The sequence below is a fragment of the Patiria miniata genome, unplaced genomic scaffold, assembly GCF_015706575.1.
Source record: "Patiria miniata isolate m_02_andy unplaced genomic scaffold, ASM1570657v1 HiC_scaffold_20, whole genome shotgun sequence".
Lineage (NCBI taxonomy): Eukaryota > Metazoa > Echinodermata > Asteroidea > Valvatida > Asterinidae > Patiria > Patiria miniata.
The window spans coordinates 23036251-23060142 of record NW_024037059.1 but is presented as its reverse complement, the minus strand read 5'-3'; the positions used below and the strand labels follow the sequence as shown (position 1 = coordinate 23060142).

General features: G+C 40.8%; 1 protein-coding gene across 1 annotated transcript in view; it reads right to left on the bottom strand.

Moving 5' to 3' along the window:
- Window positions 1-23892, bottom strand: part of LOC119728243 — an 88810-nt gene that overhangs the window by 4938 nt on the left and 59980 nt on the right. Inside the window, exons 6-13 of the mRNA XM_038200398.1 lie at window positions 22253-22421; window positions 15722-15803; window positions 11729-11879; window positions 8375-8482; window positions 7183-7318; window positions 6833-6921; window positions 4742-4987; window positions 1819-2073 (exon numbers count right to left, since the gene is read on the bottom strand). Of these exons, the coding sequence (XP_038056326.1) occupies window positions 1819-2073; window positions 4742-4987; window positions 6833-6921; window positions 7183-7318; window positions 8375-8482; window positions 11729-11879; window positions 15722-15803; window positions 22253-22421 (1236 nt within the window). The remainder of the gene's footprint in view (window positions 1-1818; window positions 2074-4741; window positions 4988-6832; window positions 6922-7182; window positions 7319-8374; window positions 8483-11728; window positions 11880-15721; window positions 15804-22252; window positions 22422-23892) is intronic.

Genomic DNA, 23892 nt, shown 5'->3' with positions numbered 1-23892 from the left:
CGGAAAATTATTTCCCCAATTTTTTTTGGGTACTGATTAACCCTTACCCTACTAGACCCTCCAACGCATGCCAATATGTGCCTCAAGAAAATCTCCTATGTTTTTTGCATGGCCCTCCAATATCTGCCATGTCATTTCAAGGGTAACTGGACAGGCACTCCAATACATGCCACAGAGAACAATGAGAGTCCTCTGATAACAAAGTGAGTGCCCCCAGCTGGTCAGTATCAGGCACCCTCCAGGGCCTCCAACTCCTGCCAATTGGAGCCTTCACTGTTAAGACTTGTTATCTGCCAATAAACTACAGCTGGAGGGCATTGGCATAACCAACTGACATGCAGTAAACTACCCTCAGAGAGTAAGGGTTAATGGAGTATCATTCGTACTAATCATAGAGCAAGGAATCATGTTTATTTTGTGCCTGGATTATTTCCATTTGCGCCACGAAAATTATCAAGACTGGCTATCAAAAGTGATTAAAACTTGCCTCACCTAATTAAAAATATATTTGAGGTCGGTGATTCCACTTTATAACACACATCACGGCCGCCAACATTCCGCCTGGCTGGCCGAACATCGCGCCGTGCTCACGGCCCACGTGGCCGAAAATCTTGCACTACTGCAGAAACACGCTACGATGTTTCGCCACAAGTTCGAGCTTTGCAATCTCGTCATTTTAATTCTGTGAAAACACATACACAGAATGTAAAGATCACGTTCTGTGAATTAATTCGCAGAAATTCTCTTTCTCCAGCGATGTTTGTTTAGTAATATTTTTACGATCCAACTTCGGCCCACTACATCATCATGCTGTATGATACGAAGTATGGACCGGAGAGAGGCAGTAGTCACTGGTTCCGGTCCTTCATCATAGCATTGATTCCGTTAGCTGGCGAAGGGAACCAGTGTACCATGCTGTATGTTAGCTGGGTGCTGCATGCAGTCGACAGAACACGTCATCGTGTGCATTTTGATCACACATGCATCGGAAAAACAGGATTTTGGTCAAGATTTTGCATGTCAAGATGAAATAATGGCGTATGTAACGATCAAATTGTGCATTTTAATGGCGTGTATGATAATTATATTGTGCGTATCAGGGGCTAAAAAATGTGATCGCCATTTTTTTGTCGGCGTATCGGGCTGGCCGCAATTCCAGCGTATCGGGCCGATACGCAGTACGCACGTTTGTACTTGTACGTGGGAAGAACCATTCCGTCCGTCGGCCAGCCAGGCGTACCGGTTCACCCCGGCCCGATGTGTTTGTGCAAAAATAATCGTACTTCGTAGTTTGAGAATTCAAATCATGGTCAGATTCAAGTGTGGAAAATGGTTTTTGTTCGTGGCAAATAATTAAAAGAACTTGAAATGTTTGAAATTTGTCAATTATCAACCTTCAAAATGGCAATAAAAAGTTTGAGGTCGGCAATTTGGCCGAAAAAATTCCAGGTCGGTCGGGTTACCGTAAACACACAATTTTTTTTGTTTGGCCTTGGGGGCAGCCTGGGCCCTGGGAAAATGTTTAAATCTACTGATTTCTCCCAAAGAAATGATGTCAACTTTTAAGGAACAACTTCCCACCCACCAATATTTAATTGAGGAAAACAAACACCTGTATAAATATCAGCCATGTAAGACAACTAAACAAGAAATAACCAAAACAAAATCCTACCAATATTAAATCGGAATCAGGGGGAAAACATTCTGATGGCAAAAAAAAAAAAGATCTGACTAAAATCGGAAGAATATCATGCCTGTCTTAACTTTCTCTAGATTACCTTATTTTTGATGATATAAGTAGTGCAGACAATAACTTACTTGGTTTGCTGATAAGCATTGCATCTTTGCTTGATCTGGCTGATGTCATGCAAGGACCCCTCGTTAGAAACAAGAAGTCTTCCAATGAGTTAGCGGGCATTTGTGTGCCATTGCTCAAGCTAGCCGACCCAGCTTCAGTATTCTGGATTCCTTGTTGAGACTTGGCAGTGTGAAGTTTGTAGCTACAGGTATGAGTAGACCTGATGCCTGCATCAGATGTCCCACTTGGGCTTTGTATGAGGCAGTTTTCCAACTCTACAGAATAAATATGTGTACATATTTATGTGCAAATCACAGATCACGTTTTTGATGTATGACTTATTTAGAAACTGCATGAATAGTAGATGATGTTTCTTCACTCATAAGAGCTCCATAGGAGGGACACATTGTGTGCACTTTAAAACTGGTTAGTGCAAGTATATGTGTACATGCAAACCAGTCCACATGATTAGTTTGATTTCAATGTGCAAAAAGACTGTATCATCTCCGCGTGAATGACAGGCATGTTTAGTCCCCCCTAACTCTCTCTTTGAAACCATTTGAGGGGGTATTTGTGCATCAAGTGTTAAAAGGGCATTATGGCCTGAAATTTCACATTTTAGATTGTTTACTTATATTTCAAAAGTCTGGTTGAAAGAATACAAAACTAATGTCTTACCATTCCTGAGAAAGATAAAAAAAAAACCTGGTTGTTTACATCGGAAGCGACGGACATTTTCTGGCATACCCATACATATTCAATTTGTGTCTATTCAATGCACATTGTGTGGTTGGTACATAATACACATATTACAAATACACAAAGTTGTTTTTTAGACGTCCGCAGAATGTGAGCCATATGTGCGTCTGGATCACCGCTAGCACTCAACAGCTCGATTTTTGGGGGTCAAAATTGTGACCCTCGAAATTTGTTCTTGCATGGTTCTCATAAGAATAACACAAAAACACCCAGTTGATGGGATGGTTGTGTGGACGCTTATATTTTTAAATGCTCTTTTAAATGCTCTTTCGATTTAATATCATTTCGTTTAAAACGCGTTTTGTAGCCCAATTGGGCGTATTCCAGGCTGTAATGTCCCTTTAATTTGAGAGGTGTTTGTTGGGTTAATAACTTTTTGCACAACTTATTCTCTCCGTATGACGTTGGGTGAATAACCAACGTAGGCTGGCTTGGATCACGGATCTGCTACACAAAGATAAATGACCCATCTGAGCTTGTACAAAATGTACGGAATAGATTGTCTACATGCGTGATATACCGAGTCTGCACATAGAACATGTAGAACAATGCGCGCGCACCATGATCGCCGACAGCTGGCGTCCTCACAGAAATTTGACCACTGAAAGACTGCAGTTGCGCACCAAGTCTCGTGCACGCGCACGCACGATGCGCAAGTGCCATATCACGCCTCTAACCAAAAATTTGGGGAAGTCATTTATCCTTGTGTAGAGGATTAGTGGTTGGATAAAAAAACTCTGGCTAAGTCGGCACTCTCGGGTCCCGAAAATTTGTGACAACTTACGCGAATGCCGACATCTGCTGTAAGTTGTCATTTTGCCGACTTGCATGAATGGCCTTTTTGCACACATGATTCATTGCACTAATTGGCTTCGATTCACCCTGGATTATCTCCTTAATGCTAGAGTTGAATCCAGCAAATTTATCCTCGAATTGTGCCATCATGTTTGGGGTATTGATAGTGGAGACCACGTGTATACATATGTACGTGCACAGTAATGAATTAAATGCATGCGTGGTCCGGTATATACCACGCACGCATTGAATGCAGCACAAGTCATTCAATAAGACGACCCCCAAAATGGACAGAGCGCATGCGTACAGCCTAGAGGGGGTACTGGTATTGATATGCTCACGATGCATATGCAATGTATGCGACACCGATGCATGCAGGGATCACGGGCGTGCCAAACCACTTTTCACTCGACACTTCTTGCCAACCGCAGAACAGGAAGTTGATGCCAATGCATCGACTTTTTTTGAATGCCGACTTACACAATGGATTTTGCAATGCTTTTCATGGAAAGGGGACCAAGAGTAACATGACTACTTGAGCGAAATGGCGACCTAAAAAGCCGACTTAGAAATAGAAAATTCAATAGAAATGCATTACGGACAATCGGGACTTTAGTCAGACGGCCGACTTGAGTGATTTGACAAGTTGTACGATGTCGGTTTAGCCGGAGTTTACTGTAGTATGCACCGACAATCACCCTAGTTTGAGGGTCTAGTTTGAGGGTCAAATTCAGCATAAAGCTGAATATCGTCTGCATGTATGTAAAATAAGATAGCAAAATCATGAATAATGTCCACAACTGGTTTAGTGCATGTACATGAAAAAAACAAGCAGTCCTATATAATGGAGCCCTGTGGCAGAGAGGTGAGTACGTGCTCTCTGGGAACGAATGTCCTTTGATATTTACCTTTGCAACTCAATCAGTCACTCCTTAATTATCAAACACATTTTGATTAGATGGGGCTGAAACCATAAAGCAACAATGGTGCATTGCTGTGATCAACTGAATTTTCTGCAGGTCATTTAAACAGGGTTGTCACTTACGTTGTGTATGTGCTGGTGGCAAGCATACCTTTTGCTAGTGATCATCAAGGCAGACATCTTCTGTTAAGTTCATACTCACTACTTAAGTAAACCACTGTCTCCACAGTTATCCTCATTTAATTTTACCCTGCAAACCCTTTGAATAATTTGGAAAATTTGTCAGAATCTAAGAGGCTGGTCCAAATCAAGAGAGAAGAGAAATGGAGAAAATGAAAATGAGTACAACGAAAAAGGAAAAGATGAAAACAAGAACAGAAATGCTTAACTTTTTATCTTTATGATCATAGTTTCACTTGTGTCTTCTGCATTTGCATAGTTTGTGTGTTTTATACTATACAACTTACCGTCAAAGAATGAATTGTGCAAAACAAACTTCTTTTGTGGTGCGTTTTCCAACATTCCATCGCTTTTATCAATACTGAAGAATGGTTCCACAGACTCATGCCATGTGTTGACTGCAATAGTAGACAATTTGGCCACTGGGTCCCATGGTAATGTCTGGTCTGACAGGTCTCTGTACCGATACTGGAGACAGTGGGCAGCTTGTGAAATAGAACTGATCCAAATGATTCTTTCTCTCAGGTCTGTACCTACACAAACAAAAATAAATAAAAAAAAAACAACTTCAGAAAAACACGTTAATAAAAAGTTGATATAACAGCAAATAATGATAGACACACTGAGGACAGTAAGGAAAACTAGTGTGCATCTGCTCCGCCCCCCCCCCCCCTAAGATCTCGGCCATCGAGTGACGAAAAATTTGGAAACTCGGCACATGCATAGAGCAACTCTTCCTAAACATACCCAAGAAATTTCATGACTATAGGTCAAAGGGTTTTGGAATTATGGCTAATTAATTATTCATATGTATGAATGGCAATTCTGCTCGGTGTACACGACGTATATGCGAAAATTCAGTTTTAACGGAAATTTTTTGCTACGTGCCAACCTGTGGTCCGATTTTTATGTTTTTGGTATCAAAAGATGCGCAAAGCTCGAGGCTAAAAAGTCATAACAGCTCGGGTCGCGAAAAAATTTTTTTTAGAGGCTATCGCGGAAAACGTTGAGGGGGGGGCGGATTCCGCCCCCCCCCCCCCCGGCCCCTTTAGGGTTAAAAAAAAATGTTTTTTTTTTAATAAGCTTGAGTTATCATCATGACATCATTTCTTTTTTTGTTTAATAATGAGAACAGTTGGCCTATGGGGTCCGAAAGTGACTCAAATCCTAAGAACAAACTACGGAGCTGCATATACATGTACATGTACTACGGTGCAAGTCTCAAGTTTTAGTAATACATGTGCATGTATGTGTTTGTTGAGAAAACTTTTTCTGTTGTTTCAATTAAAAATATGACTGTCCAAGAAAAAAGGGTGGAGAAGCCACATTGATTATACAAAAAACATGTATAAACAGTGTACAGGCCCCCTAATACTCTAGTGAGTGATTACATTTGCACATGTATACTGGTTTAGTTAAAAAAGAAAAAGAAAATTAAAATAAACAAAATCCTATTGTTTTAATCCTAATTACCCTGGCCTTAAACGTATGATCGAGGACAGTTTCGAACAAAAGCACCGTCGTTTAAGGAATTGAAAGGATCTTTTGTTATCCTTTTGTGGGTCTGTCCTCAATCGTAATGCCACACAAGAGAACACCCACAAACGTGTGTTCACCGTCGATCGTGGACGTCCTATTGTCCCTCTTTTGTTTGTACTCCCATAGGTTTTGTACATGATCCCAATTGCGGACGTATGCTGGGAATCGTGCACGATATTGTTCTCTTTTGTTCTCTGGTATTTTTCGTCCACGATCTGAAAAGATGAACACGTACACACGGACGGACAAGGCAGCAACAGTATGCCCCTTCAGCACCGGCGGGGCATAAAAAAAAATCAAATTGGTGTAAAATGTAATAAAATGAGAGACAGGAAGGAATTAAGAACCCAAAAAGGGGAATTGGACATTTGAGGCAGCTAACAAACAACCTAGGGTATCTGGGGATTGATATGTCGTGTAAAATGCATCACCTTTAAAGCACATTGTGGTCAATTCAGGAAATACTGCTCCCGACCCAATCCTATGTTGACGTTTGCTGACTATCTGGCTTCTCATGTAAAGATCAATGCCCCAATTGTCCACTTTTAAATTCACACTTTTTGATTGGAGATCGCTTGCAAAACTTTATACATTCACTGTGTCAAAAATTCAAAGTACCTCAGATTAAGTCAACTCCTCTTGACTGAATTTCCACCAAGGGCTCAATTTGTCATGCTCAGTGAACCCTTATATATGTTTGGCAAATTTGTAGTTTTGAGTAGATTAAGATTTAAGAAAAAAGGCTTTTTTATTTAAAGATAGTAGCCACACAAATTGACAAATTTATGGAAGGGAACCCCCAAATTTGTTGTGTGTCAATATGGACCATGTCTACTAACCTTGTAATTTGAGGGTAAATGTGTCCGTGAAGTTCTCCTCAATTTTGAAGATTTTTCTCTCCATGCACACAGTGTCAAAACATAACTTCCTACAACAGAGTAAGTAAGAAAAAACAACAGCAACTCTATATTCATGCATCACTTCATTTGGAGAAGTAAACAGAGGTTAAAATAAGTACCCTCTCATCCAAATAAAATTTCCTGAACAGGGGCGTAGCTAACCTCTTTGAAAGGGAGGGATGGAGACAACAATTCTGCTGACAGACCCTCTATGCTAAAAGGTAGCCAGTATTTTTTTGCAGCATTGCAAGGTTTAATTTGTGGAGCGAATCTATATTTCATAAACTTACATTTGCTCTGTTTCTTGGACTTTCCACTTGACGAGTCTAAAATAATTAGTTGCTGGTTCTGAATGAATTAAATATGGCTGCCTTCCCACTGCACAGTCCAAAACAAAAGCAGTCTCATCATGTAATTCTGGAAGTCCTAATGGTACAAAAAAAGTGAAAATTATTTAACCACTAGGAATAATTATACTACAAATACAGAAACTATCCCAATATATAAACTGATCTTACCAAAAACTAAATCTATTTTGCCCAGAGTATATTATACAAATAATGAATGTTTGTGAGTGCAACTGTAAAAATAATTTCATGAGGCGACAGATGAAATGTTCCATTTCACGAGGTGAAGCCGAGTGGAATGGAACATTTCATCTGTCACCGAATGAAATTATCCTTTCCATTGCACGAACGTGAAACATTCATTATTTGTTTTATAAAACACCTGAATAAATCCTTGTCATCTGATTGGTTGACTTTTAATAGCCAATTTATTTAGGTTAAGAAACTGTTTAAAAGTTTGACAAGTTCATCATATTAAATTTATGCAAACTGTTAAACAGGTTGAGACCAATCATATTCAATTTATCTTGATTTAAAACAGCGCCACCACCAGCAGCAGTGACACCATTGATCTCCATTAGTAAGACCAATAAGTGACACCGTGCAATGGAAGTTCTATTCACCATGCGTTGGGACGAATAATTCAATGACATGTGATCAACGATCCACCAATCAGATGACGGAGATTTATTCAGGTGTTGTATAAAACAGAATGTATAACACAACCAAACAATGAGATTTTCCCTAAGAACATGCATACGGATCATGCATTAGAATACAGGCTTTATGAACCTTGAAACTCATGCAAAGACTGTTTCACAAAAAAATTTGAGGAGGGAGGGGAGAGTTTTAAAACAAGAAAAGAAAAGAAAGAAAAAATAACCATTTTTTTTTTTTTTTTTACTTCTTCGTGGTTTTAACGAAGCGTGGCTAACACAACCACAGCAGTGGCAGCTGTGGCGATAGCGGCTGCAGTACTGTGGTGCTTCTTTTGCTCAAACACCATCAGGCCATAGCAACATATCGAGAGGTTCAAACTGTACCCCACATAAGTAAAACACTTGTCCTTAATTAATACATGCAATTGAAATTATAGTTGCATCCCAGGCAGAGTACAATTTGTTCTAATTCCTACCTTCAGTATTGAGGTCTACAAAGGCAACCTTCTCAGCAGCTATTGCACCAAACTTCTCTATGTTATAAGGGGTGCTGGTAGACATTACACCCGGTGTACTCTCTTGTTCTGTATAAACAACAAACATATTTCACTTTATTGACATGTCATTTTTTTAAGAAACAAAGCAGAGCTAAAAAATGAAAACCCAAAAAACCAATGGGCAACAAGCACTATTGGTACAATACAAATAACAACACTTGGGATATTTCAACTTAGGATGTACCGTGTTCTAATTCACCAGCAGCAGCCATAATGGCTACCAAAGTCTTTGTATATCATGTATGACTGGAGCTGCATATGCATCAGCAGTTGAGAAATGCATGCGGCCACAGAATGCTAAGGATAGATGTATGTACTTGACATTAGAATCAACCCACACTTTAGGCAGGGGGGGGGGGGGGAGAGGAAGAGAGATTTCTACGACATCCGTTTACCTGTAGCTGAGCAAAACTACCTAAAGTAGGCCAGCACTGTCAAATGCAGGTGGCTCCAATCGTATGACAAGAAAACTGCACAAGATGACCAGATGACAGTAAGGACGTTTGACATGCACCAGGCACGGTTCTAGAGCATGTCATTTTTTGTTGGGGGGGGGAGGGGGACTAGCACACTGTATTACCTATAGATTACAAATGCCCCCTTCTCACAACTATTTTTTGGGGGGTTGAGAACCTTTGCATGTGACATCACAATGCCGAAAAAAAATGGGGGGGGGGGGCCTAGACAAAATTGGGGGGGGGGGGGTAAAAAAAAACCTAGAACCACACCTGCCATGCACTACCAGGTGAGGAACTGGTTCCAGTTTCACTGGGAGTATTGTGCAGAGGGTTGAGTATTGTAAGAACACTGTCATAATTTACTCAGAACACGCCTAATCAAATGGTCAACCAGATTTGTATTGATTTATTACATTTCTTTACCCAGGGTACGTACAAACTGTTCAAAACTGGTTTCCATTGGGGCCCTGCATACAATAAAAATGACTACAAACACGTAGCCTATGGGTCATTCCGAGTCAAATCACCCAAACAAATTGGTTCATATTTAGTTTATGGGGTAATTTAGGCTGAAAATGCTGAAATTTTAAGCTTTATAGTGCCGTCGGACAAAAGGTTTTTGCGCTACTGCCCGCCATTGTTTGGCAATTTTGGTCACAATGGCCATTCCTTTTCATAGTCGTACTAGACTACGCTCTCCGATAAATACTTCTCCCTTCCGATGGCCTGACTCTGAAGCGTTGTCACCAAGCTGTGGTCTTGCCTGACCTTGACTACGCCGACGACATTGCCCTACTGGAAATCTCACTGAAAGCCGCGCAAGACGTTTTGAAGAGAGTCGAGAAAGCCAGCCAGGATGTCGGCTTCTTCCTCAACTCGAAAAAGACAAAATATATGCACTTGAACCCATCAACGGTGGGGCTCCTTCACGCCCTTGACGGTTCCCCAATTGCGCTCATCGAGGATTTCAAGTATCTCGGCGGACTCACAAACTCCGGGCAAGACATGAAGACACGCATAGGTCAAGCATGGGGTGCAATAAACGCCCTACACAAGGTTTGGAAAGCTTCGTGCCATATACAAGTTGTCATGGAAATCACATACGACAAATAAGAAACTGTACGTAAAACTTCTTCGCATCTCCTCCATCATCAAGCGTTGCCAACTCGCTCTTGCAAGCCACGTTTCCCGACACGACGAACTCGCAGCTAAGCTCCTGCTATGGTCGCCCAAGGCGAAGCGCCAAGTCGGCCGACCACACATCACTCTGAAGACGGTCCTTGAGAATAACACTGGGCTCGAGGGAAACGAGCTACTGTCGGCAATGATGGACAGAGTATGCTGGTGAACTGACTTTGTGAATACTCCACCAAGGCCTCAAGGCATTGGCTGACAAGAGAGAGAGAGAGAGAGAGAGAGAGAGATTTTTTCTACAAAACAAAATATCCAAAAATTAGGGGTATAATATTTTTGTTTTGTTTTTCTAGTTCATCTCAAAGTTAGCCAAATGTGATATCCCTATGCAGTGTACTAGTGGATTTAAAGTAGGTTTTGTTTCCCCTTGCAGTGTACTAGTGGATTTAAATCAGGGATTTTTGTTGTCCCTGAAATGTGTTTATGTATAGGCAGGGGTGTGAGTGGTGCTCTGTGGTGCATTTTACAGCCTCCTGGGCCAACAATTGGTCGAAAACGTTTTGCAATTTATACATGTTTTTAAGTTAACTTTTCCTTCATATTGGCTTGAAACTGCCTAAATGGCCAACTTGTATATATGAAAACTGTGTTAAAATTTAGGTTTGTAGTGCGAGTCTGCCAAAGCCCCACCCCGCAAAAAAATAAACTTCCTTTAAAGTTTGAATCTAGCTCTGAATAAGAAAGAATGCACATCGGACATCCAGGCTTTTGGATATTTCTGATCGTGTTGCCTAATTTCTGCCCATGAATGATGAACGGTGTGTTCCATCCAAATCCATTTCCAAGGATTTGTAACTTGAGGATCGGTCTTGTCAATGTCGGTATCAAACTCCCAACCTCTTTGGACAATTATGCATTTGTGTTGCACTGACATCTTAATAATGTCAAAAGTTGTCGAAAAATATGTTCGAAACGACACACTATTAAACGAATGTACGTGCAGCGGAATGCAGGCCTGCAGATGCAATGCACACATGAGCGGCGACAATTTATGAGTCTTATTTCAGGGCTTTATTTGCAACAAGACGGGTGCAAAGTGATCTTTTCAATATTTACAGGAGTTATTGTGGAGATCATTGTGTGTCACTACCACAATAGTCCCAACGCACTTCATGGCGCATGTGTGAATATTCATATTTATCTGCAGCCAATCACAGTGCAATGACTGTTGGTTCCCCGGATGCTGTTGTACACACACACGTGGCTTCGATCTCTAAAATGCACGCACATCGCATTGTATACGGCACATGTACAGTACACGTACTTGGGTGATTGTACATTGAATACTCGCTTGCATGCACCACAGAGCTACGTGTAGAGCGGATCGTCCGTGTTTTTCGCGTGCGTTCGGCAGCGGCGGAAAATAAAATAAACGGAAATAAAATCAATGCTTACGCGCGGGGGGAAAAAGCGGGGGAAATTCTGGACCATCAGAAGAAAAAAAAAGCGGAAAACAAAATGTGGCACGTTGAACAAAAAAGCAGAGATTTCACACCCCTGCTAAATCTTTTCTTCCGCTGGGCTGATAGTTATACTCACATGACACATTTAAATACTTTTTAAATGAATTTCCTTTTACAAGTCAAAGTATTTGCAGTCCGATTTGATTTCAAAATCTTACCTGAACATTTTCTCGCCGTTATGAAGTTTTGCAATGGGTGTTGTGGCAAAATTCCACCCATGTAGGCATGGTCAATCTCTGCACAATATTCCCTTGGAACATGACTTATGAGGGTTTCGCTGATGCTTAGTGCTTCTTCGATGCTGAATTCCTAAGATGATCAAGGACGAAAAACACATTGCAAGGATGCTCATTTTAATAACAGCTGCATTAAAGTATATCTACATAAAATGCACTTTCAAGCTCCAGAGCTGGCTTTCTGCAACAAATTAATTTGTTGAAGACACTACGTTCTGACACCTATTCCCTGTGATCCCGAGGGAAATATTGCCTCAATAAAACTTTTCATGACATCAGCACAGCTACTACATAGATTTTGGGAGCAAGACACGGATCCAGCCTGAAAGAAATAACAACATTAATTTGAATCAAGGTTATTATTATTCATAATAATAATAATAAAGAAGACTTGTAATGTGCCATGTCTGTCACATCGTGACACTCCTGGCGCAGAGAAATACCCCTCTTACTTTGCTGTCACCTGAGTAAAGAATAAAAATTAACCAAGTGGAAACATCATTATTGAAAGAGTTCATTCTTGAATGTGAGGTAGGAAGACTCCTTTCTCAGGTTGATTGGCAGTGAATTCCACAGGCAAGGGCCGGACTGGGAGAAAGATCGGTCTCCCCAGGAGTGATGTGAGCGGGCTACTTGAAGAAGATTTGTGTTAGAAGAACAAAGGCGTCGGGGTGGATCATGGCATTGTATCAGTTCTTGGAAGTGATGGGTGATGTGCCATGGAAAGAGCTGAAAACTAGGACCAAGATCTTGAAGAGAATTTGCTGTTGTACAGGAAGCCAGTGAAGTGCATGGAGGACCGGAGAGATATGCGTCTGGTAAGTGTGACTAATCTGGCGGCGGAGTTCTGAAAGCGCTGGAGACGATGAATTTGATAATCTGGTAAGTGTACCAGGATAGCATTAACGAAGCCCAGGCGAGAAAATACTAAGGAGTGAACCAAGCAATCAGTTGTCTTGCGTGTAAGGTACTTGCGGATGTGTAATAGATTTCGCAGCTCTGCAAATGGTGGAAATGTGGTCGTTGACAGTCATCTCTGAATCAATGACGACACGTAGGTTGCGGCACTTCTCCTTGGGGGTGACCACTGAATCTCCAAGTCTGATGGGGTGTTTAGAAGAGACCTTCATCAGGGTTGACTAAGAACCAAAGAGAATGAACTCAGATTTACCATCGTTCAGTTTCAAGTGTTCTGAGACATCCATTCTTTGCCATCTGACACACATTGCTCGAGGGAATTGAGTGCTGAGACCAGGTTGTCGTTAATTGGGGCAAACGAGGTGAACAACTGAAAGTCATCAGCATATGAATGGAAGTTGATGCCATGCGAGCGGATGACAGATCCAGGGGTTGTGTGTAAACTGAGAACAAGAGCGGTCCTCCTACAGACCCTTGGGGGACGCCATGTGTTAGAGGTGTTGGAGGGAACCTTATGCCATTGACGGAGATGCACTGATGACGGTCACTATAAGGTAGGAGCTGAACCAGTTAAGTGCCTTCAGTGGGGTAGCACGGTCATTTTTATTGGGGAGAGGTAAACATTTCTTGAAAAGGGCTTGCACATCCGTGCTGAAATGTAGACACGTTTTTTTTCCCCGGACACTTGGCCTCAATAAAATCAAATAGTGGGGATGGGGGAGGGGGGGCTGGTACCATCTGTCGAGGGGGGGGGGGCGCAATGTTCAAAGCCGACGATTGTGCACACTAATAGACAATATACAGAAATTCACAACAAAGGCAACCGGAACGGCCGATGGGACAGAAAAGGAACGACTTCTTTTTAAAAAGAGCACTTGTTCAGAAAAAAAGGGCACTTGTTAAAAAAAAAAGCAAAACATTGGGGGGGGGGAAATACCCCCCTTACCTCCCCCCCCTGGCTATGTCTATGGCCTTTGACGTGACGCCGAAAGACTTAAGCCGCTCAATCAGGACAGAATGCTTCACGGTGTCGAAGGCAGCTGACACATCAAGTAAGACTAGTGCAGTCACCCTACCACGGTCCATCTCTCCCAAGATGTGATCTGTCAGACTCACTAAAACAGTCTCTACACTTTGGTTACTCCGATAGGCTAATTGGTGGTTATCGAGTAACTGGTTGTCATCAAGATGGTTGGTGAGTTGAGAGAATGCGGCACGTTCCGCGACCTTTGAGAGGAAAGGTAGATTTGATATGGGCCTTTTGTTTTGTAAAGAGTTGTGGTCTAATCCAGGTTTCTTGGGTACAGGACATACATTGATCTGCTACCTTCAGAGAGGTAGGGAGAACACCGCACTTGAAGCCTGCGTTTATGATGGCAGTGATGGCAGGCACAACAGCTGGTAGACACTTTTTCAAGAGGTCAGTAGGCATGGGGTCGAGATTACACGTCGTTGCAGGAGATCTTACTGTAGTAGACTTCACTTCATCTACAACAGGTCTAAGACGGTCCAGAGTTGTTTCAGGGTTAGTAATGGAAATGATAAAGAGCCTCTGTTGGTAGCTGATGTAGCTGAAGTCAGGCCATCACAAATAGCAGAAACTTTGTCCTTATAGAATATACTGAACTGACATGCCAGTTGCTCAGCACCATCATGATCAGGGAGTACAGAGACTTTCTTTCGATTGAGAAGATCATTAGCAAGGTGGTACAGTTTCTTGGAATCGCCTGAACAGTCATCAACCAAATCCCGGTAGTAGGATTGCTTAGCGGATCGGATCAGAGATTGGACTGTCTGACGTTGTGCTGCGTAAATCTGACGATGGATTTTGAGCCCTGATGTCCTCCATTGTCTTTCTATTTGTTTCCTGACACGCTTTGCTTGAGCTATGTTCTTGTTGTACCGGCGGGGGTTAGTCCTGATACGGATAACTTTGGACTTCACTGGTGCATGTTTGTTCAGGGTCTCAAGAATAATGGAGTTGAAGTTACCAACTGCACTTTCAGGGTCATCGATGTCACACTGCCGAATGATTTCTTTCTTATGGAAATCATCTACGAATTTCAGTAGTTCAACCGATTTGAGGTTCCTGTAAGTGATTGTCTTCAGGCCTGGTTTGGGTTTGGAGAGAGGGAGGTAACAGAGAATGGCTGAGTAGTCGGATATACCCCCAATAACTTGAAGATTGGAGATGGTTTGAGGGTCCGAATTCCTAGACATTAACAGGTCTAGGGTATGTCCGCACATATGAGTTAACATGCTGCTGAAGACCATATAACTGCAGGAGTTCACTGTATGACGATGATTGGGTATTAACGTCATACATATGGATGTTAAAATCTTCGCTGATAATCAGAGATCCCGGATGCAGAAGGTACTGGTCCAAAAGGGTCAAGAATTCCTCCAGGAAAGTGCTGAAAGGAAGTAAAGAGCCTGGTGGACGATTGATCACTGCAACATGAGTAGAACTATCATCTGCTGTGATGGAAACTTCAAGTAGTTCAAAAGACTTAAAGGTATAGTAGTTCAAAAGACTTAAAGGTATAGTCCATCATTTGTAATTTGTGCATTTTGTTCGTTTGAAGCAACAAAAGTGCTCAAAATCTAAAGCAGGGTGCTGAACAACTAACCTGATGAAGTTTCAGCTTAGCTTCAGCAATATATTTCGAGACAAACAACATTCTAGGATCTCGATTTCAAATCAAAAGTTGCTGAATCATGTTTTGAATTGGGCCTGAATTCAGCGTCCGAGACACGTTCTCACTAGCCGATTGCAGCTACGCGATGTCGCGCACCGATCCGACGAATTATAGCAACTGCGCGCGCGTGTGCATTGTGCCAACGCTTGCGCGCGCTTCGCCGAATAAAAAAAACAGCTTAAACTAAAACGTCTTGTTTAACATAACACATTAAAATTAATTCTATTGGAATTTAATTGTTCCTGAAAACCTTTAAAAAGAAACCCTGTTTTAATAAGTAGAAAATGGCATTTATTACTTGCATGTATCCGCGACATCTGCTGGAAATTTGTACATCTGCTTGCCCCACAGCGACTTCTGATTCAGGTGCACTACTTTGCCTAAAAAGAAAAGTTAACACAAAACATTGACATGGTAAATGGCTTATCAAATAGTCATGGCCCAAAAACTTGGCCACACTGCTAGGTTGTCCTGGTTTCTGATTTACCAACCAAATTGTAACTCAACTGACATTTTACCAAGTTCTTAAAAACAATTTCTAGTTAAAATATTTTGACGTGTTGTCCGTCTTTAGAAACATCATTGACTTATGAAAAGTCCCCATTCTAAGATCAATTGTGAGGCGCCTTCCTATGAGTGATAAACACATCTATGACGCATCAAACAAATATTATTTATTGGACGATGCCATAATTGCCAATTTAACAACTGTATCTTCTTCTTTTTTTGACTGAGAAGAACAACATGAACTTTTTAATAGATTAATACAAGTAGTCATGAAACAGAATGACCCTCAGACCAATTCTACATTAAGAAAAAGTGCTAAGGAAATTAGGACACATTGAACACATATAAAGTTTAGTGAAATTGACCCAAGGGATAATTGGATAGTTTGACTTTAAGATGAGTTACTCTTTTTAAGATATTCAGCGTTTTGTGAAATCAGAAACACATAACAAGACAGGGATGACACACATTTGCTCAGTTTGGTTGTCAATTCAACTTCTTCCACCTTCACATTCTTCGCAGTTGAGGCAAGATTGAGTTGTCCGAGGATGTCCAGCTCTCTAAAGCCCAAGAGATGCATGTTGAAACTGAGGTTAGCAGCCCTCTGGAGGAACTTCAGTGCACTGATCAGATTCTCAGTCTTGTGGGTGACTCTGGTAATGTATTCTGCATAGTTCAAGTAAGAAAACCTGAACTAGCCAATGGGGATTCCTTCATCTGGAGCTTGAGCAGACAACATCTAATCCATGGCATGACGGAAGAGAAAGGATGCCTGGATATTAAGGAAGCTATATGAGGAAGCTTTTAGAGTGTTTCTTTTTTGGTGCACCCTGGCATTGGTATTGTCAAGGATTCTCATTGAGGATGAATAAATGGTCAGGGACTCCCATGTCTTTGAGAGCTACACTGCAGATCTGTCATTTGAATCAAAAGCTGCCTGCAGGTACATATGTGCCACCAGTAAGGGTTGATTATAATGTTGATGCAACTGAAACTGGGGAAGCACCTGACCATGAATTCCCCCATCCACAGAGCAGAGTTAGCTAGTACATGTACCGGTAAGTACCGTAGAGCATTGCAACATATGCCATGAGGGTGCTTATCAATTCCCTAAGATTTATTTTCCACTACCAGCACTCACCAAAAGGATTAAACATTACTAGTTGGTACTGCAGGATACCAGTGCTGGAAGATCCCCCCCCCCCACTCCCCCACAGAAGTGTGGATGAGGTCTACGAACGAATACTTACTTGTAGAGCAATTTACTTATGCATATTCCCCCTACCGGCAGGTGTTTACGCTAAGAGTTTTCACAATATAGTGCCTTCTTGTGTCCTACCCATAGTGCCTGTGGCATGTATGCCTCATGAGTGTCGTCTTTTCTCGAGCGCTATAAGTTTGAGGACTGAAACATTGAGGATAGTGGGGTAGGAGGGAGGGATGCTCTACAGGCAAGTATTTGTTCATAGACCCCATCCACACTTCTGGGGGGGGGGGGAGGGGAGAGTTAGTCTACGTCACTCTACTTATCTGTAGAGCAAGTTACTTATAGACTAGCACCGGTCACGCGAGAGGCACGTGGGTGGACAAGTGAGCCCAGAAGCCCTGTATGCTAAGGACATTAATAGTGTACAGTCAATAAGAGCACCATTAATACAATGTCCTGCCTATGACAAGGAATACTGGTAAAACAAGGTACCTGTTTTAACGAGGTACCGGTAATTGTAAAGTTTATAGTAAACTCAACATGCTAATTGAGACGTGTATTCTCGCTAGGGGAGTTTTCGCGCCATATTGACCCATAGCCTAACGACAAGTAACGTAACTACACGGTGGAAAAAAAAGGTTATGAGAGGTACAGTGATATGATATACAGTGATATGATATAATAAATATCTACACGCTATTATAATGTGTAACAAACTCCTTTTTTTTAGCGAGTAACTTTGATGTAACCATTTCAGTGGTTAGATGACTTGTACTCGCCCCAAGTTGCTCTCTACTATTTTTGTTTTGTTTTGTTATTTAATATGTTATTTTATGTTTGTTTTTTTTCATTTTATTGTCTACTTTAATATTTACTTATTGATTTGTTCGATAGTTTGTTTGTTTACTTCTTTATTGGGTTTTTTTTCCCCTTAATGTTCATGTACTTGTTTTTTTTTTGTCATATTTGTTTGTAAGATTTGTCCTGGTCGAATAAATAATAATAATAATAAATAATAATACATGTCTAGGTCTGTGTGTGTCGTTGGTCATGGTCACATCTTTTGGTGGTCCAAGTTGAGTGGTTTTGGTCCAAGGTTGAGCGGTTTTGGTCATAAGAAAGGTTAAAGGAAAACTTTGAATAGGTTTTTTTGGTCCTAGGGACTTCTGGGAGCATTGTGGCGTTGCTAGGCTTTTTTTTTTTTAAGGTGCGGCAGAAAGCTTGACAGCTCGATCAGTGCCAGCAGCTGGGCTAGCATTTATTGCCCCGCAGCGATTTGATTTCTGCCTGGATGGTGCAATTTCAGCTTCGATTGCCATTCACATTTGTGTGATTTTGAGAGATCTTGTACATCTTTTTGCTCGTGAGGGGCCCATGGATTGAGATAACATGCCATGTTTTTCCAGAGAAGAAAAGAGTCTCTTGTGACTGTGAGTATTCAGTTATTTTCTAATTTAAATGTCATGTATTTATATAAATTAATGTTAGTCATTTTCCCATAGAATGACGTGTTTTGGCAATGGCTTTTAAAAATCAGATTGAAGACGGATTGAGAGTTTTATATAGCTATGTACCTTGAAGGAATATGTGTGTTCATATTTAACGTAAGTAATCATCAAGACTTATTGTACAGTATGTGCCTTTAGGAGTGATTTTTTTCACCTCCTTTACCCCTTTCTTGATTTTTGAGAAAGCGGAAGTTAGCTACATTTCCCTTGGTAGAGAAAGTCTATAATTTGACTTATCATGATCATTATTAAGAATAGTGCAACGTACGGCGTCATATTTTGTTATTGATTGATGAGGCAAGAGCCTAGAAAATGTTTATTTTGGTAGAGTTGATATTTAACTTCAGAAATATTTTATTCAAATGGCCAACTATAACTAGTACGTGAGGTGACACACTTGACTACCCCACTGAGGCTATCAAAACCAGGCCAGTAAGAGTGAAACCCAGCCTGACTGACTGGTGGACTCTGAGTGAGGCCCAGTTTCTGTACCAGCGCAGTGGACTGTAACGGACGGTGACATGGACACCGGCTACTGTTTCCTGCAAGTTCAGAACTAAACCAACCTTGGCTTGAGGTGGGCTTGTTTCATAAACGAACGCATTCCAGAAACGGAATTGACTGTAATTGTGTCTGGCCAGACAAACTCTACAAAGAGTGATAACACTAGTTTATACTTTTGTGATTATAACTTGATATGTCTTTTATCTGAAAACCTTGACGGTTTTAAGTAAAATTGTTTGATGTAAATATGAAGTGTATAAAAAAATAGCCACCTTGTGCGTTGTAACTCTTGACTCCCAACAATTTCATATGTCTATTTTGTCCTGTCAATCATTGACATTATTATACATTGAGAATCAATTAAATCTGTGTGCACCATTTTATCAAATCACAGCTTCAAAAATGTTATTTTTCGATGGCATAATTTATCGAAGACAAAATACATGTTATATTTGATACACTGATTGACTTGTGTAATTCTTCAATCATTTTTGTTACCTCCACAACCCCATTCCGCCCAGATATGCAGCCAGGGTTCTCACCATGCCCACCCCTTTATATCACGTATCGATACCAATAAGTTGGCCTTCCCTATAATTCCTTGTGCCAAACAAAAACATACCTTTGGTTTCGGATCACCTGACCGACCCTATTTTGAAAGCAATAAAATGCGACCCAATTTTATTGGTTAGTGGAGAAAAAAAATATGACGATACCGACTTTCAATCAAAATTGGCCAAAATCACCTATCGCCAGAACAATTTATAGGCATTTTATCAGCTAGCCATTTTTTTTGTATTTCTGGTATTATGGGGCCTATCCAAAAGAAAACATCGTGGTCTAACGTCAGTCTGTGCGAACTTTCAAAATATGTACGTTGTACCAAGAACCGCTTGGGTACTTTGTCACATGCATAATCGTCATTGCCATGCAGTCCAAAAAGTCTGGTCCATGTGTCTTGTACGTGTTCCGCCGTGGTAGTGTGTGAAAGAGATTAAAATACGCTCACGATTATTTTTACGTGCCCTTTTCATCAACTTATTCATTGACTTTTCTTCGCAATTATAGTTTAAATAAAATCACATATTGTGGAAAATCGTTTAAAAAATAAGTTTTGTGGGATAAATTGTACAAAAATCGGAAATTTCGTTGGAAAAGTAAAAAAGTCGGTTTTCCTATTAAAATCAGAAAAGTTTCATCTCTGCTGTTCTAAACAAGTTGAGTGAGTTTTTGTAACATCTGTTCGGTTTTTTTGGGGTGATATTTCTTAGTCGTTATGACTACATTTCGGGAGTGACTCCTCGCACAGCACAGGTTGCCGGTCCCTCACTCCCGTTACACAATTCTTACAAGACTGTGTGCATGAGGCTTCACACAGGCTGCAAGTAGCTCATGTCGTACACACCGAACGAGGCTTCGCACAGGCTGCAAATTGCATCGTTAAAGGGAAAATACAACATTTGCAAACATCAAAAAAATAAAACTACCAAATCATTTTGAAATACACCTTGCTGGACTGTTAGTGAATGACAGTGTAAAGCATCCTGTAAAATCATGGCACCTGGTATACTGTAATTTTCAAGAAAAGTGGTATTTTTGTATCAATTTCCAACGCTGATCGGCCGATCAGCGTTGGAAAAAACTGGCTTTTTTTCAAATACTGGCCCCAGTTGACCATCGCACTTGTTTGCAATCGATTACACACCAATGAACGGGTGCATGAAACCTTGTCGCCCCCCCAGTCGCCCCCCCCCCCTCCACTGAGATTTTGAGTTTCTAAAAAAATTATCATTGATCTACATGACGCCCCCCCCCCCATGAAATGTTCCAGCCCCCCCAGCGCCCCCTCACTGAAAAATTCCTGGCTATGCCACTGCTCACAGCAGTGTTGCTGTACCGAACAAGCGAGACTTTACACGGGGGGAGTGTCCACTCACTCCTTACCTACCCTACAAGTTACTGACACATCAGTGTGATATTTTTCTTTTAGTAAATCCCTCACGCTGCACGGACTACTCAGTGTTTTCATCTTCAACACGAACGCCGCTATTTAACCGGCGATTTGCTGTTATTTATCCGGCATTTTTCTTCATCTCAAAAACAAAACAAACAAAAAATTATACGGGCATTTTCTCCTGTTCTGAAATCATGTCATCCATCATGCCCCCAAAGAAGAAGTCTTCGGTGATTCCCAACACTCAGAAACACCTCAAAGATTCATCCAGGTGCCGCCTGTGAGGAAACTGACAGCCACGCGACTGCGTTTGCCGTTACTCCACGGCCATATCCACGGGTTCATACCATGACCCCGCCTGCTCGGACCTGCAGGTACACCTAACGGGGCTGGGGAGGCAGTTTGGAATCAACCTTCACCAAATTAATCTTCTCTGTAGCCTTGATACATCAGCTTTAGCCTGCATACGAGACTGAAACTGGTCTGCAAAGAGATCTCGTCCTTGGAAGGGTAGGACTCAAGATGCTTGCGAGCTCCATCAGAGGGCAGAAATATGGCATCCAGAATTGCTGCCCGTCGTGTCTCTATGCTGAGAACTGCCCGAAGTGAGTTGTCCAGACAAAACTTACGCCATGCATAGAGCATTTACACAACAAAATTGTTTCCCAGCTGTGCAAGGTATGATAGATTGTATGAAATTTAGCAATAGCAGAGATGCAGTGCATTGTGCGCAGTCCTTACAAAATTAAGACAAGAAGCAAGCATGAGGACAACAAATAGGTCACAAACCAGTTGAAGAATTAGCTCTTCTCCTTTTTGAAATGAAATTTGTATACTTTCTTAGGAATTGGTTATTATAAGATGGAATTTGATTTAGGAATTGGTTGGCAACTATCAAGATTTTCTCATGGTAATTTTCAATTTTCTCTAAAAAAAGAACTATAGGTACATTAATTTTCTTAAGTAAGGCAATGATAGGCTTTATAGTATAAGTTACAATGGAGCTCTAAACTGTATCATAATTTGAAGTCACTCCAATTTGGATGCCATCAAACAACAACTATTAAGGGTTCGTTTCTGTAAAGAAATATTGATGATCACTGTTCAGTCATTGTTTAGTTAAGTCTATTAAATTCATTATCATCTTACCTCAATATGGGTCTATCATCAAAATGTAGCACTGATGTACCAATAAAGGGATCTTGAACGGGTTTGGCTGTTAGACAGTTACACAGCTGACTGATGTCTGGATAATGAAGCAACAGATCCTCTGGCTGGATGTTCATCAAGAAAAATATTTCTAAATGAAAAAGAAGACCTAAAAAGAAAATAACCAATACATGGTGAGATTTAAGCTATTTTAGCAAGTCAAGATATTTTGTAAAGAAAGGATTTTAGGTTTGTCACGTACTAACACATTTCTTTGGTCATTGATATGCACATCTCCTCCATGATTACATATACACACACATTCAAGTCCACACCATAGAGCTACAGGATGTCCTGAAAATAATGGTGCATGTAAACCCCGCCATTTTCGCCAATTTACAACCGGAATTTACAGCAAATGTTTACACGATCTTCAAGGTTACAGATTTAGCTTGAGAATACCGTTTGTTTAATTAAGATTGCTTTTGTAAATCCAGAGATATGTTTGAATAACCGCAAAGCTAAAAATATAAAAAATTCTGTGCCACTTTTAGGAAGCGAGTGCTTCAAAGATCAGACAATGCCAGTATGGCTCTTTTGATAAGATTATCCCTATGGGTGTAAGACAAACATTCCATTCACACGACAATATAGGGTTTTGTTCTTTTGTTGAAACAATTTAATAGTACAGACAGGTTCACTTCTTTAAAACTTCAATGAAAGAGTTCAATTAAATATAAATAAATATTGCACACTCTGCTTAAAATTAAAAAATCACTAACAGTAAAGTGATTTGGTTTTAAACTAGGACTATACTGATATAACTGCTTCACAGAAAGTGGCACAAAATGGGTTTCTTGGCTTTGCCATTATTCAAACATATCTTTGGATTTACAAAAACAATCTCAATGAAACAAACGGTATTCTCAAGCTAAATCTATTAACTTGAAGATGGTGTAAACATCCTGCTGGGCGCATCCATGTTTGTGCACAAACCTATGGAGAACTAGAAATTTTGTACATATTTTGTACGTCTATTTGCATATCTGCATTTGTATTCCATACCGGTGCGTCATCGAATCCAATACGCCCAAAACATAAACTCACGATCTGCAAAATGAGGTTTCGCTTTGCTCTACGTAAACAGCGCAACGCGTGCGCGTATCCACTGCAGATGATTAACCGTGGTTTTTTTTTTCAAACCGAACACACGCTTAAGACATTTGCGTATGTTCTACTTGTGCGTTGCATTTAGAATACACTTTCAAAATTCACTCCATCTCAATTTCATTATGTTCTACAAACACGCACATGAATTCAAAATGTCTGGGCCCAGGACGGCTTCAAATAGCGTCTCCGCGCGCAAGAATGGGGAGTTAGCGCTCTAGTAATTTAATATAGCTCTATATGATCCACACCAACCTAGCCCATGTACATGTATGGACTCAGTAGATATGAACCCTGAATGGCAACTAATGAAATCTAGGTCCATTATTTTAGACGTATTCCTCCCTGTGAATGATTTATTTGAAATAATGAGGTATTATATATAGATCAGTCAGAGCTGATTCGAATCAAACTTTGAACAGTGTTCATCCAAGTGCAGTATGTTTATTGAATGATCAAGTGTAATTGTCAGT